Source organism: Vigna radiata, chromosome 8 (genome assembly GCF_000741045.1).
Source record: "Vigna radiata var. radiata cultivar VC1973A chromosome 8, Vradiata_ver6, whole genome shotgun sequence".
Taxonomy (NCBI): Eukaryota; Viridiplantae; Streptophyta; class Magnoliopsida; order Fabales; family Fabaceae; genus Vigna; species Vigna radiata.
The window spans coordinates 1664992-1676779 of NC_028358.1; the positions used below are offsets into that span (position 1 = coordinate 1664992).

The 11788-nt window shown below is 33.5% G+C and overlaps 1 protein-coding gene and 1 long non-coding RNA gene across 5 annotated transcripts in view; one reads left to right on the forward strand and one right to left on the reverse strand.

Annotated features, from left to right (window-relative positions):
- LOC106771782 overlaps positions 1 to 794 on the forward strand; it is a 2581-nt gene extending 1787 nt beyond the window's left edge. Inside the window, exon 3 of the long non-coding RNA XR_001376515.2 lies at positions 559 to 794. This is a non-coding gene — a long non-coding RNA (uncharacterized LOC106771782). The remainder of the gene's footprint in view (positions 1 to 558) is intronic.
- Positions 795 to 1876: 1082 nt separating this feature from the next.
- LOC106769956 (33 kDa ribonucleoprotein, chloroplastic) lies at positions 1877 to 4888 on the reverse strand. Of its 4 annotated transcripts, none has more exons than XM_022785197.1 (6): positions 4495 to 4888; positions 4234 to 4335; positions 3336 to 3632; positions 3057 to 3231; positions 2515 to 2553; positions 1877 to 2376 (listed from the first exon to the last, which is right to left on the reverse strand). In XM_022785197.1, exons 1-4 carry the CDS (start codon positions 4810 to 4812, stop codon positions 3187 to 3189), a joined length of 762 nt encoding a protein of 253 aa, XP_022640918.1. In that variant the 5' UTR covers positions 4813 to 4888; the 3' UTR covers positions 1877 to 2376; positions 2515 to 2553; positions 3057 to 3186. The 4 variants fall into 4 exon arrangements, with proteins under 4 accessions (XP_022640918.1, XP_022640919.1, XP_014511256.1 ...); XM_022785198.1 differs by having other exon boundaries at positions 1877 to 2403; XM_014655770.2 differs by having other exon boundaries at positions 2515 to 2593.
- Positions 4889 to 11788: the final 6900 nt, after the last annotated feature.

Here is an 11788-nt window from a genome sequence, read left to right on the forward strand (position 1 = left end):
CAAAAGTATATGATTACAAAGTGATGAAAGTACGATCCAAGTGGTAAACTAAGTTCCATCTGTGTAGAATCTCTTGGTGAGATTATTAGTGTTTTAGAATGAAAGTAGGAGCTCAGTCTTGGGGGTCTTCTTGACGCTCCAATGGTCAATCAAACTCACTTAGAGAGGTTGAACCATGTGGTGAGGAGTAGCAGGAGGTCTTAGTCTTGGAGGCTTCCATCATGCTCCAAGGCGCGGAACAGACTAACCTCGTGAGTGGCAGGGCGGGGGAGCCCAGGGCGGGGGAACCTAAGTATCACAAGCCACCACGGGTGCATGACCCGCCATAGCTCGACTATCATTCTAAAGTCCGGACGAGTCAAGTCTAGAAGATAATATGTTAGGATCTATGTCATGTATTGTCTGGTTTGCATACTTTTGACTTGAAATTAATTTTGATATGTATATGTGAATATAATTGCATGTCTTTATATAGTTAGCTCACCCTTGCATTTGGTTGTGTTGTGCTATGTCTGCGTGTTTTCTCTTGCGATGATCATCCATTTTGGATGGGAGCAGATGGCGAGGATGTTACTCTGGAGACAGTCTTGGAGGAGAACAGCGATGCAGCTGCTTAGTTCTGCTAGGAGATTTCATGACCCCCTTATGTTATCTACAAACAATTCCTTCTTATGTTATTCTGAAATACTTTAGTGCTTCAAGTTTTAAATTCCTACTCGATTTGGATAATTGTAATCCCTATACTCAAGACTCTTAACTGCCTGTCTACACTCCAACTGCTTTCTTTATTATAATGGATGACGTCTTATTATTATATGCATGACGTATATTCTTGGGATGTCACAAAAAGTCTTATAATTTATTATAAAATTATTACCGTATTTTTATTTTCTATGTGGGTTCTAATAATAATCAGACCCAAAAAATCATATCATATTTACAATTCTGTCTTATTTATCATATCCACCATTTAAGTCCTTTTAAAAATCTAAAATTCTTTTCATCATACAAAACATAAAGTAGAAAATGTGTGTTCCCATTTGTAAGTTTAGTATGAAATAAAAAAGATTATATTAAGCATTGAATATTTGAATCTTATATATCTATCCAAGCCAAATAAAAATAAATAAATTAAAAAAATATTGAATATTAATTCATTAAGTACACTAAAAGAAAACGTAAATCTAATTTTTAAAGATTAGTTAGTTAAGTTGCAGCATTGTTATCTGTTTTGTCGCCTTTAACACAACGGAGAAGATTAATCTTTTTCAAAACATAATAAAATTATTTTTAGCCTTTTTTAGTAAATAAATATTTGGATTAGAGTAAGAAGACTAACGACAATTAACTAACTTTAGTAAAATTCACTTAATATTAAACAGTAATAGAGTTGACTTAAAATTATACTAATATTATGAACCTCTTAACATGGATTAATGTAAATTGAAAGTGTACAATTTTTTTTATTAGAAGGAGCTGCCTATTTGGAACCGTCTATATGACAAAAAGTAAAAGTCAATGTACAATTGTTGCATGATAGTAACATAGGTACTCTCTCTCTCTCTCTCTCTCTCTCTCTCTCTCTCTCTCTCTCTATATATATATATATATATATATATATATATATATATATATATATATATATACATATATACACACACATAATATTATGTAGTCATTGAAAAAAAACTACATTTTATAATGTATTTAAATAATTCCAAATGTCCTAATTATTTTTAAATTCTAAAAATTTACGTTCTCAATAGCGACGTATCTATTGAATTATATCTAGAAGAAGTGGTTGAGATTTTTCAAATATTCGCAGCAATTATTAAAAGGAAGTTTAACTTAAACTTAATAAGAAAGAAAGTTGTCTAAAACTTACTTGTAACTAATAATAATTTGTGCCATGAATTATGATTATACTCTACATCTCACATAGTAAACGAATTTATAACACTACCTTACAGATTATGCAGATTTTAGCTTAAAATTTGATTCTCGAGTTTCTTGAAGCTATCTTCCATAACTAAATTCAGCAGACCTGCACCATCTAAACAGATATGAATCTGCATGAAACACCACCCAAACCATTCATAGGAATTGCTACAACCAACCAAATATAACCCCATAAAGAACACCTTCAACCATCAAGATCCAACTAAGATCTTTGATCCTTTCCTCAAAGCTTCAACATCTTCTGCACCAAAAGCCAACCAAGAAAGCTTCCAAGATTCATTCAATAATCAACAAAAAACATCCTACAAGCCTTAACCAAGCAAGTGCAAGTCATTGGTCATAGATTCTTTTCTTGGAGCATAAGACAGTAGGTTCTTTTTCAAGGGCAACCTTCCAAGATTCTCATCCAAGACTCATCTAGTAAGAAAAACATCAACTGTTTCACTAAACAATAAGGATATGTGAACATATGCATATTTTGAGTCACAATTCTTCTAAATATAACGTTAGGTTAAGGAAGAATATCCCCTCCCCATAAAATAAAATCAAGCTTACCTTGGCCATTTCTATGAGTGCCAGGCTGCCTTGAATGTCCTGTATATTTGTAAGCATGAATAAGGATGCTCTAGATAGGCTGTAACATGAAAATAAAAAATTAAAGAGAATGATAAATAATTGTAGTCGATAACACTCATAGAAGACAACATAGAAACACAAACAGTTTGCTCATTCCAAATTGGTAACAATGAAAAATGCTCATACCTGAATAAATTTTCAGTGTATTACTTATGATTGCTTTAGTACTATTATCAAATACATTTCTTCTACCACCAATGGGATAAATATGATCGATTTCCAGCATCCATCAAATTGATTTATGACCAAAATTCTGAAAGCATTCACTTGAAGCGACTAATATATATGTTCTATATATACATTAGCACAAAGGGGGTTGTTTGTTTCAAGGCATGATATCGTGTTCTTTCTAGGAATATAATGACTAAGTATTTTTATTCCTGTGAATATTAAAATACTGTTGGATAACTTTTAATATGTCTAGAAAAGTGTTTTAAATAAAAGTGAAAGGCAGAGTATACCTTTTTTCTGGTGGGAGGGATGATTGTCTTCCTAGTGGTTTTTTTCCTTGTCAACAGAGGAAGCTTGAAAGAAGGAACATCTGTAGGACAAGTGAACAACTCGTTCTTGTCAGCAAGGATGATAGTCCCCTTATCCTGCAGCTAGATTCAGTCGTAAGGGCCTGCCTTGAACATCCTAGAACAGTATGTTACACATACAAAGAAAGTGGTTACACAGTTAAATTAACATCACAAGATGAACTCAAACTATCAAAACAAATCAACCAAAATTGTTCATACCACTCCATTCATAGAATTCAAAGCAGCCTCTACATCCTCAGCAGTTCGAAAAGAGACAAACCCATATCCCAGAGACTTCCCACTGTTCCTTTCATAGATGACTTTGGCACTCAGGAAGCCTGGCAGCTCAACAAAGGCATCTCTAAGACACTGTGAAGTCACACCCCAACCAAGGTTTCCAGCATAAATCTTGTGAGGGCTGTCTACAAAGCCTCTATAGTTTGAACCCATTACTCTCCATTTTCCTTTTCTGGGTATTTCCGCGATGTTTACCTTAATAATCCTACCTCCAATTTCCTGTTCATCATCACAGCCATTACCATCAGATGAGTTCTGTTCACTTGTATAGCACATCAAACAACTGGATTAGGATGGACAACTCCTCACAGAAAACTGAGTTGGCATAAAAAGCTTTTCATGGCCCATCAGTGGCATTTATGGCCTTTGATATTTCCTAAATCAAGACCCAACATCATAAAAAAAGATGATATATATCTCGTAGATAATGATAAAAAGACATGGAAAACTGAATTTGGATCAAACTATTTCATAACCAGGCTTTGATTATGCACCAAGTTATAACTCTAGTCCCTATGTCCGCTTCCATCTTCACCATCTACAAAAGATAACTGAATTACCACCAATATGGCATAATAAGACAAAAAAACTCAAACTCTAATTCCAAAACACTCACATTCCTTTGATTTTCCCATCAAAGGTTACAATCCGACATTTACCTTCATTCAACTAAACAAATTCTATCTCATAATACATATAAATAGAATAGTCTAGATAGTAGCAAAATGAAAGAGAACCCTCCTTTGACATCTGGACTAGTTCATTTTCAACGAATCACTCATCTGAAAATCTTCGACATTAGAGTATGAGTAAGACTTACAGAGCCATCAAACATTCGAATTGCACATTCAGCTTCCTCCACGCTCCCCATTGTAACAAACGCAAACCCTCTACTTCTATCCGTAATGTCATCACACACAATCTACATATTCAACCACAAAAATGACAAAAGAGTCACAAACACAATCTAAACTATCATAACCAAAACACCCCAAAAACCAAAAACCTCAAATCTACGTATCAAACCACCCAAATCGAAAAGGGTTTCAAGAAAAAGAAAAAACTAAAAAAATTCACAAACCTCAACGGATACAACATTGCCAGCCTCTCCAAACCGCTGAGCCAACTGAGAAGAGGGCAACGAATAAGGCAAGTTTCCCACAAAGAGTCTCGCTGAATGGTAGAAGAGTGAGGCATTTGGCTCTGTTTTTTGCAGGGTTTCATCCTGTATGGGGTTTTGAGTGTCTTGGAAGGAAACCAAAGACAGGGGAAGATGGCAAAGTGAGATCGCAGAAGAAATGGAAAATTGTGGCTTCAGGTTTTGAGGTCTGAAGGATATGACAGTGTGTGAGAAGTTAAAGGAGAGTGAACTGTTGAAGATAAGGGAAGAAGCAGCCATGGAAAACCAATTTGCAGTATGAAAGTTTCTCGGTATGTTACATGTTTGGAAAAATTAAGGAACTAACCTTGGATTCGAATGGGAATGTTCCTTGTTAGAATTCGCTTTTCTAATAAACATTTATTTTCTATAATTAAAATTTATAATAGATAAATAATCTTAATTATATATGACTTATATTATAATTGAAATTTATTATAAAAAATATTTTTGATATACAAATTATATTTTGATAAAGATACTTAGATAACATTTTTTTCACAACATTTGAACATCATCATACGTGTCATTGTGTGATTGGTCCATGGTGGTGTCATTGTGTCATTTGGACCAATCACACAATGACACGTATGATTATGTTCAAATGTTGTCAAAAAATATTGTCTATGTATCATTACCCATTATATTTTATGTAAAGATGTATTTTTTTTATTTTTCATTGTCGATAATTTTATTAAAATAATATTCTCTCTTCATTAATGAATTATTAAGGGTAATTTTGTAAATAATTAATTTTTTTTGGTTATGTAATATTAATAAGTTTTTTTTTATCCCTACACATTTTTAATGTATTTTTCTTGCTATATTTTCCTAAATTTTACTTATAAATATTGTCTTACCTCTTCATTAAAAAAAATGTTTATATGACTAACTCCATGGTCACTTTATGCCAACATGGAGTGAAAATAAAACTAAAAAGTCACAAAACTTAAAAACTAAAATTACGAATTACAAGGCTAAGAACAATATTATTATAAAATCTGAAAAGCTTGAAATAATAATGTATTCATTTATATCTATATTTTCTTATGAGTTTTAATGAGTACACTAAAAAAAAAATTATGCTTTATTAGGGTTTATTTTATGACGAAAAAAAATTGTTAAAAATATATTTTACTAATTTTTTAACCGAACTTTTATGTATTATTTTAAATTTAAAAGAAAAAAATTTCTTTTAATAATATTTTTTAATAATTTTTTGACAAGTAATAATTTATGACACATGTTCCTTGTCAAAAAAAGTTATCGTCATAATATCATCTTCCATTTTAAAAGTATTCCTCTTTAACTAGTTTTGAATCTATAAAACTTTTGGTTTCATTTTTGTATAGTTTGTTTAAACATGAGAAAGCCAAAAATATATACAGACAACTACCAATCCATTTTTTTATGGTTGTGAAACAGTCTGTAATAAAAGGAATTGTGCTGTGTGTTGTTACCATATGTTTATATGTCTCTGAACCTTCAGATGAACAGATCATGTGTGCTAAAAAACATAAATGAGCGTAAAAGAGATATAAGAAAAACAGTAAAACTGTATATCCTTAACATAAAAGGATAATGTTGTATATATTAGAATCCGTTGAGATCTGGCAAAAGCAATAAAAAGTGTTTATGGAAATGTCTAGTCCTAACATCTTCATTCGTATCAGAATTTTCAGCTTTTGTAGGATTATACAGGGATGGAAAACATGGAAAATATCCATAAAAAAGAATGTTCCTTCTGTACAAATTTGCCTCAAGTAATCTATCCTAGTTTCTATCATAGCTTGATTTACAGCAGCTCATTCAAGCGAGAGGTGAGGTTTAGAAACTCATCCTCGTTGCATGGAATTGTGAGGCCACCCGTTGGATGATCATATCCAAATTCTTCTTGAGCTTGGCATAGTAAATGTTGAAATGAAGGTTGGTTCAAGTATGATATTGGAATCACAAACCGTCTCATGTTAACTCCAACATACACTGCAAGATAGCCTTTTGGGACTTCAACTCCCTTGCGAGTTGCTTTGGATGCCGAAAATGATCCCTGTCTAACAATACCTGGGATGCGGAAACCCATTGTTTTTCTTCCTCTCACAAACAAACAATATGTTGTGTGATGTCAAACTCTATAAGTTGGAATTCTGATGCTTCAGAATGCAAATGACTTGAGTTGCTTGACGATTCAAAACAATAGTGTATATATAGTCCCTAATGAGAACTCTGAATGATTTTTGGCAAGGCCATGATGGGGTCCAAGGAGGGACAGATATCACATGGTATTGTCTTAAAGACCTCATTCATGGATTGATGAGGAGGCATGCCATTTCACATATTCTACCTTCTAAGAAAGAGGCAATCCCACATTAAGTTAGATACATCAATAAGCTGAAACCTAATTCTTGTTCACTGATTGGGCTCTAGCTATATCATTAATAGACATGTAGTAGACATACTGCAGACATCTCACATGTTTATTTAAATAAGACTATAATGTTGTTCATATATGCACCTTTCATGTACCAACTAATACAAAGGTGGCATAAGCAACTAGTAAATGTTGAGGATTGAGATAACTCTGAAGCATTGACGACCAACATTGAATGTGTGATGAGACACTATGAGCCACAACTTCTGTGGACGCCAAAGTCAAACAACAAAGCGTGAAATTTGCACACTGCCCTTAATAATTGTAACATACTAAGCACGATACATCTTTCTATTTCGAAGACAACATCATATATGATTTGGCCCCATTATTCCAATCTCATATCCCTCCTGAATCAATAATTCATCCTATCAATTGGTTTCTCCTATAGCCTTTTATCTCTATATATAATTCAAGGCTGCAAACGTTTAGGATCAACACAAATCATTCACATCCTAAAGTATTCAAAATTCAAAATCTTATTTTCAAGAATTTCTTGAAATCCTTTTGTCCGCATATTTCTCACACAGTCAATACAACGATGGGCTTTCGTTTACCCGGTATTAGAAAGACTTCATCTGCCAGAAATCAAGCATCTTCAAAAGGGTTGGATGCGCCAAAAGGATACCTTGCAGTCTATGTGGGAGAGAATATGACACGGTTTGTGATTCCTGTATCACACTTGAACCAACCTCTATTCCAAGACTTGTTGAGTCAAGCTGAGGAAGAGTTTGGATATCATCATCCCACGGGTGGCCTTACAATTCCTTGCAGCGAACATGTCTTCCAACATATTATTTCTTGTTTGAATGGACAATAAATCTCATTTTTTGAGGCTGACATAGATTAGTAGTAACATTTTTGTACAATAGCTATATTCTCATCTTGTAAAGTTGTCTCTTTCTTGTGAATTTGGGAAATGAAAGACCTTCCAATTGACAATTTTTTTTCTACAATGAGAATGAATTGAACTGCTAAAGCATCTCGGTTTCGTTTTTTTTTTTTTTTATTAGTTACAGTGTTTCATTAAGTGCAGTAAAATACTAGACTTTGTTTTAAAGGTATAGAAAGTGGCAACAAAACACTTGATTCTAAACAAGGGTAGAACAGAATGTCTTTCTAGGATCAAAGAGAAAGATAAATTTATTTGGGACAAAATTAAAGTAGATTATATTAACAAGTACATATTCAAAATTAAAATTTTTGATACCACGCCCGAAATCAGAATTGAAGCACTTTCTCTGATACCTAATTGTGCAAAATATTTGTTGGGTTCCTTTCCTGGACATACATGTCATGTATATGTGCTTTATGGTTTAATTTTGAATTTGGTGATGCTTATTCACAGAAAGAACACAAAGTGCAGAGTGTGTGGTAAGGGAGGCATACTAACCATCCATTAACCATCCACCATCAGAAGAAATGTATGATTTAGAAATGACGAGGTCAAGCTCTGCCAACACCTGAACATCTCCAACAATATCCCATGGCTTTTTGCGCTGTCAATCTGTTTCAGAACATCCTACGCCAAAAATCTTCATTCCTTCAATTATCTCTCACCAACACCTATTTAATATAACATGACAAATTTACAGCTTCTATTTGGTTTGAGAGAATGACAACTTAAATATATGTTAAGCTTTTCCTATAATGCATTCTAACATATTGAAAGTAAGATCAGCCTGAGAAATCTCCATGTTGGATATGTATCTACAGTAACGTATTAACGTTTACTGCGTTATGCTCACTGATTCACCTCAGTATTACTACTAGGGCCAGTTTATTTAGATTCTGTGGCCAAAAACGGCGAGGGTCAGCACATTCAAACTCAACTATAATGAACAAGGCCTAACTCATACGGCTGATATGATGATGTGTGATTCAACATAGATAATTAAATCTAACCTTCACCGCTGTAATTATCAGGGATCTGAATGCTATTCAAACCAGTGCTCCACACCTTTTACGATACCTGGCCACAACATTCATTATTAATAAGAGAAGGAGGCCACAATGCAAAGATTTTATTGAAGTTATTCAACAAGAGCAGCATTCATATAAAGATCCTATCTCTGAGTTTTTGGCTTGTGTTTATGTCAACTATGATTTTGATGGGGCACAAAAGAAGATGAGGGAATGTGAAGAAGTAAGCTTGGGTTTTTTTTCGCTAGATAACATATATCAACTATAGGGGTGATGTAACCCATGTGGCTTGTTCAGTTTCCCTTTTTTTCATATATGTCCATCATACCTATATTCATGTAGCTTGATTATATTAAGCTTACTCAATTTAAAAATGCAGGTAATTCTCAATGATCCCTTCCTTGGTAAAAGGGTAGAATAAAGAAACTTTTCAACTGTACCACTGAGGGATGAGTTCTTTGAAAATGTTAGGCTATTTATCTTTGAACCACTGAGGGAATGATGTAAATAATGATTCCCTATCCAATCCAGGCCGAGTTAGTTTGGAACCAAGTGTTTCTGCAGAAAAACTGGAGGACAGGATGGATCAATTCACCTACATTATGCAGGATGACAAGACCTTACCCAATGGACCTCATTTCTGATTAGGTAAGAACTTGTACTGAATTTGATAGCTTAGTGGGTTTAAAATTTGATGTTGTATTTTCTGACTTATTTAGGATTTTTTGTTATTGGCTAATTTAAGATTCTTTTGTGATCTTGTGTTGAGATTAACACTTTTGATTATTAATTAAAAAAATACCTTTTATGTGTATTAAACTATAACTATTAATTAAAAATATCTTTGATGTGTATGGAACTGTAGTTATAAAATAAATTATAACTTTGACATTTATAAAATAACAATATAATTTGTCTATAATGATTATATTTATACATAGGATTGGTTTGTGATGGTTAAAATGTGTCTGAGTACAATGTTAATAATGGATCTTATTTTGTACTTCTGTGTTCAGTGGTTTTCTCAAGGGTTGTAGTTGTTTGTCTCATAGTTGGTACCATAATATTGTTGGCGATGGTAACTGTTGCTTTCTACAGATCAAGCCAATCCATGGAATTGTTTAAAGGATCCAGCAGAACTAGCAAGGTGTGTTCAACATAGAAATTCTTAGGTAAATTGCTTAATATTGTTATGTGAGCGAAATTCTCATTTGTTTTTCTCTTTTTCTTATCTCTCTTTAGGGCCACCCAAATTTGTAATTCTTCATATGGGCTTTGCCATCCACACCTTTGATGATATTATGAGAGTTACTGAGAATCTCAATGAGAAGTATATTGTATGATATGGTGCCTCAGTTACCGTGTACAAGTGTGTTTTGAAGATTTGCCTGCCAATTGCAATTAAACGACTATAAAACTAGCATCGACACAACTTAAGGGAGTTTGAGACAGAACTTGAGATTATTGGCAGCAGCAGGCAATATTTAAGTACTCTATGTCTATTGAACATAATATAAAATGTTTGGCATGCTTTCCTTTCTAGAAATATGCATCAATTATAAGGGGTCTTCTCAGCTTACTTCCTCTTTACCTTAACTAGTTTTGAATCTATAAAACTTTTGGTTTCATTTTTGTATAGTTTGTTTAAACATGAGAAAGCCAAAAATATATACAGACAACTACCAATCCATTTTTTTTATGGTTGTGAAACTCACAGTCTGAAATAAAGGGAGTTGTGTTGTGTGTTAATACCATATGTTTATATGTCAGTGTACCTCTAGATGAACAGATCATATGAGCTAAACAACATAACTGAGCGCAAAAGAGGTATAAGAAAAGCAGTAAAACTGTCTATCCTTAACATAAAAGGATAATGTTGTATATATTATAATTCGTGAGATCTGTAAAAAGAAATAAAAAGTGTTTATGGAAATGTCTAGTCCTAACATCTTCATTCGTATCAGAATTTCCAGCTTTTCTAGGAAAACATGGAAAATATTCATAAAAAAGAATGTTCCTTCTGTACAAATTTGCCTCGAGTAAACTATCCAACTTTCTATCATAGCTTGATTTATAGCAGCTCATTCAAGCGAGAGGTGAGGTTTAGAAAATCATCCTCGTTGCATGGAATTGTGAGGCCACCCATTGGATGATCATATCCAAATTCTTCTTCAGCTTGGCATAGTAAATGTTGAAATGAAGGTTGGTTCAAGTATGATATTGGAATCACAAACCGTCTCATGTTAACTCCAACGTAGACTGCAAGATAGCCTTTTGGGACTTCAGCACCCTTGCGAGTTGCTTTGGACGCTGAAAATGATCCCTGTCTGACAATACCTGGGATGCGGAAACCCATTGTTTTTATTGCTCTCACAAACAAACAATATGTTGTGTGATGTCAAACTCTTTGTGAGGATGAAACTTTCGAATTCTGATGCTTCAGAATGCAAATGACTTGAGTTGCTTGACGATTCAAAACAATAGTGTATATATAGTCCCTAATGAGAACTCTGTGAATGATTTTTGGCAAGGCCATGATGGGGTCCAAGGAGGGACATATATCACATGGTATTGTCTTAGAGACCTCATTCATGGATTAATGAAGATGCATGCCATACCCCACATTCTACCTTCTAAGAAATTGGCAATCCACATTAAGTTAGATACTTCATCAAAGCTGAAACCTAATTCTTGTTCACTGATTGAGCTCTAGCTACATCATTAATAGACATGTAGTAGACATACTGCAGACATCTCACATATTTATTTAAATAAGACTATAACGTTGTTGATATATGCACCTTTCATTTAAATAAGACTATAATGTTGAGGATCGAGATAACTCTGAAACAGTGACGACCAACA

Coding starts and splice junctions, on each gene's coding strand:
- LOC106769956 (XM_022785197.1), bottom strand. CDS start 4,812: ATGGCTGCTTCTTCCCTTATCTTCAACAGTTCACTCTCCTTTAACTTC. Junction 4,336..4,494: donor GCAATGTTGTATCCGTTGAG/GTTTGTGAATTT, acceptor TTGAATATGTAG/ATTGTGTGTGATGACATTAC. Junction 3,232..3,335: donor TGAATTCTATGAATGGAGTG/GTATGAACAATT, acceptor ATACTGTTCTAG/GATGTTCAAGGCAGGCCCTT.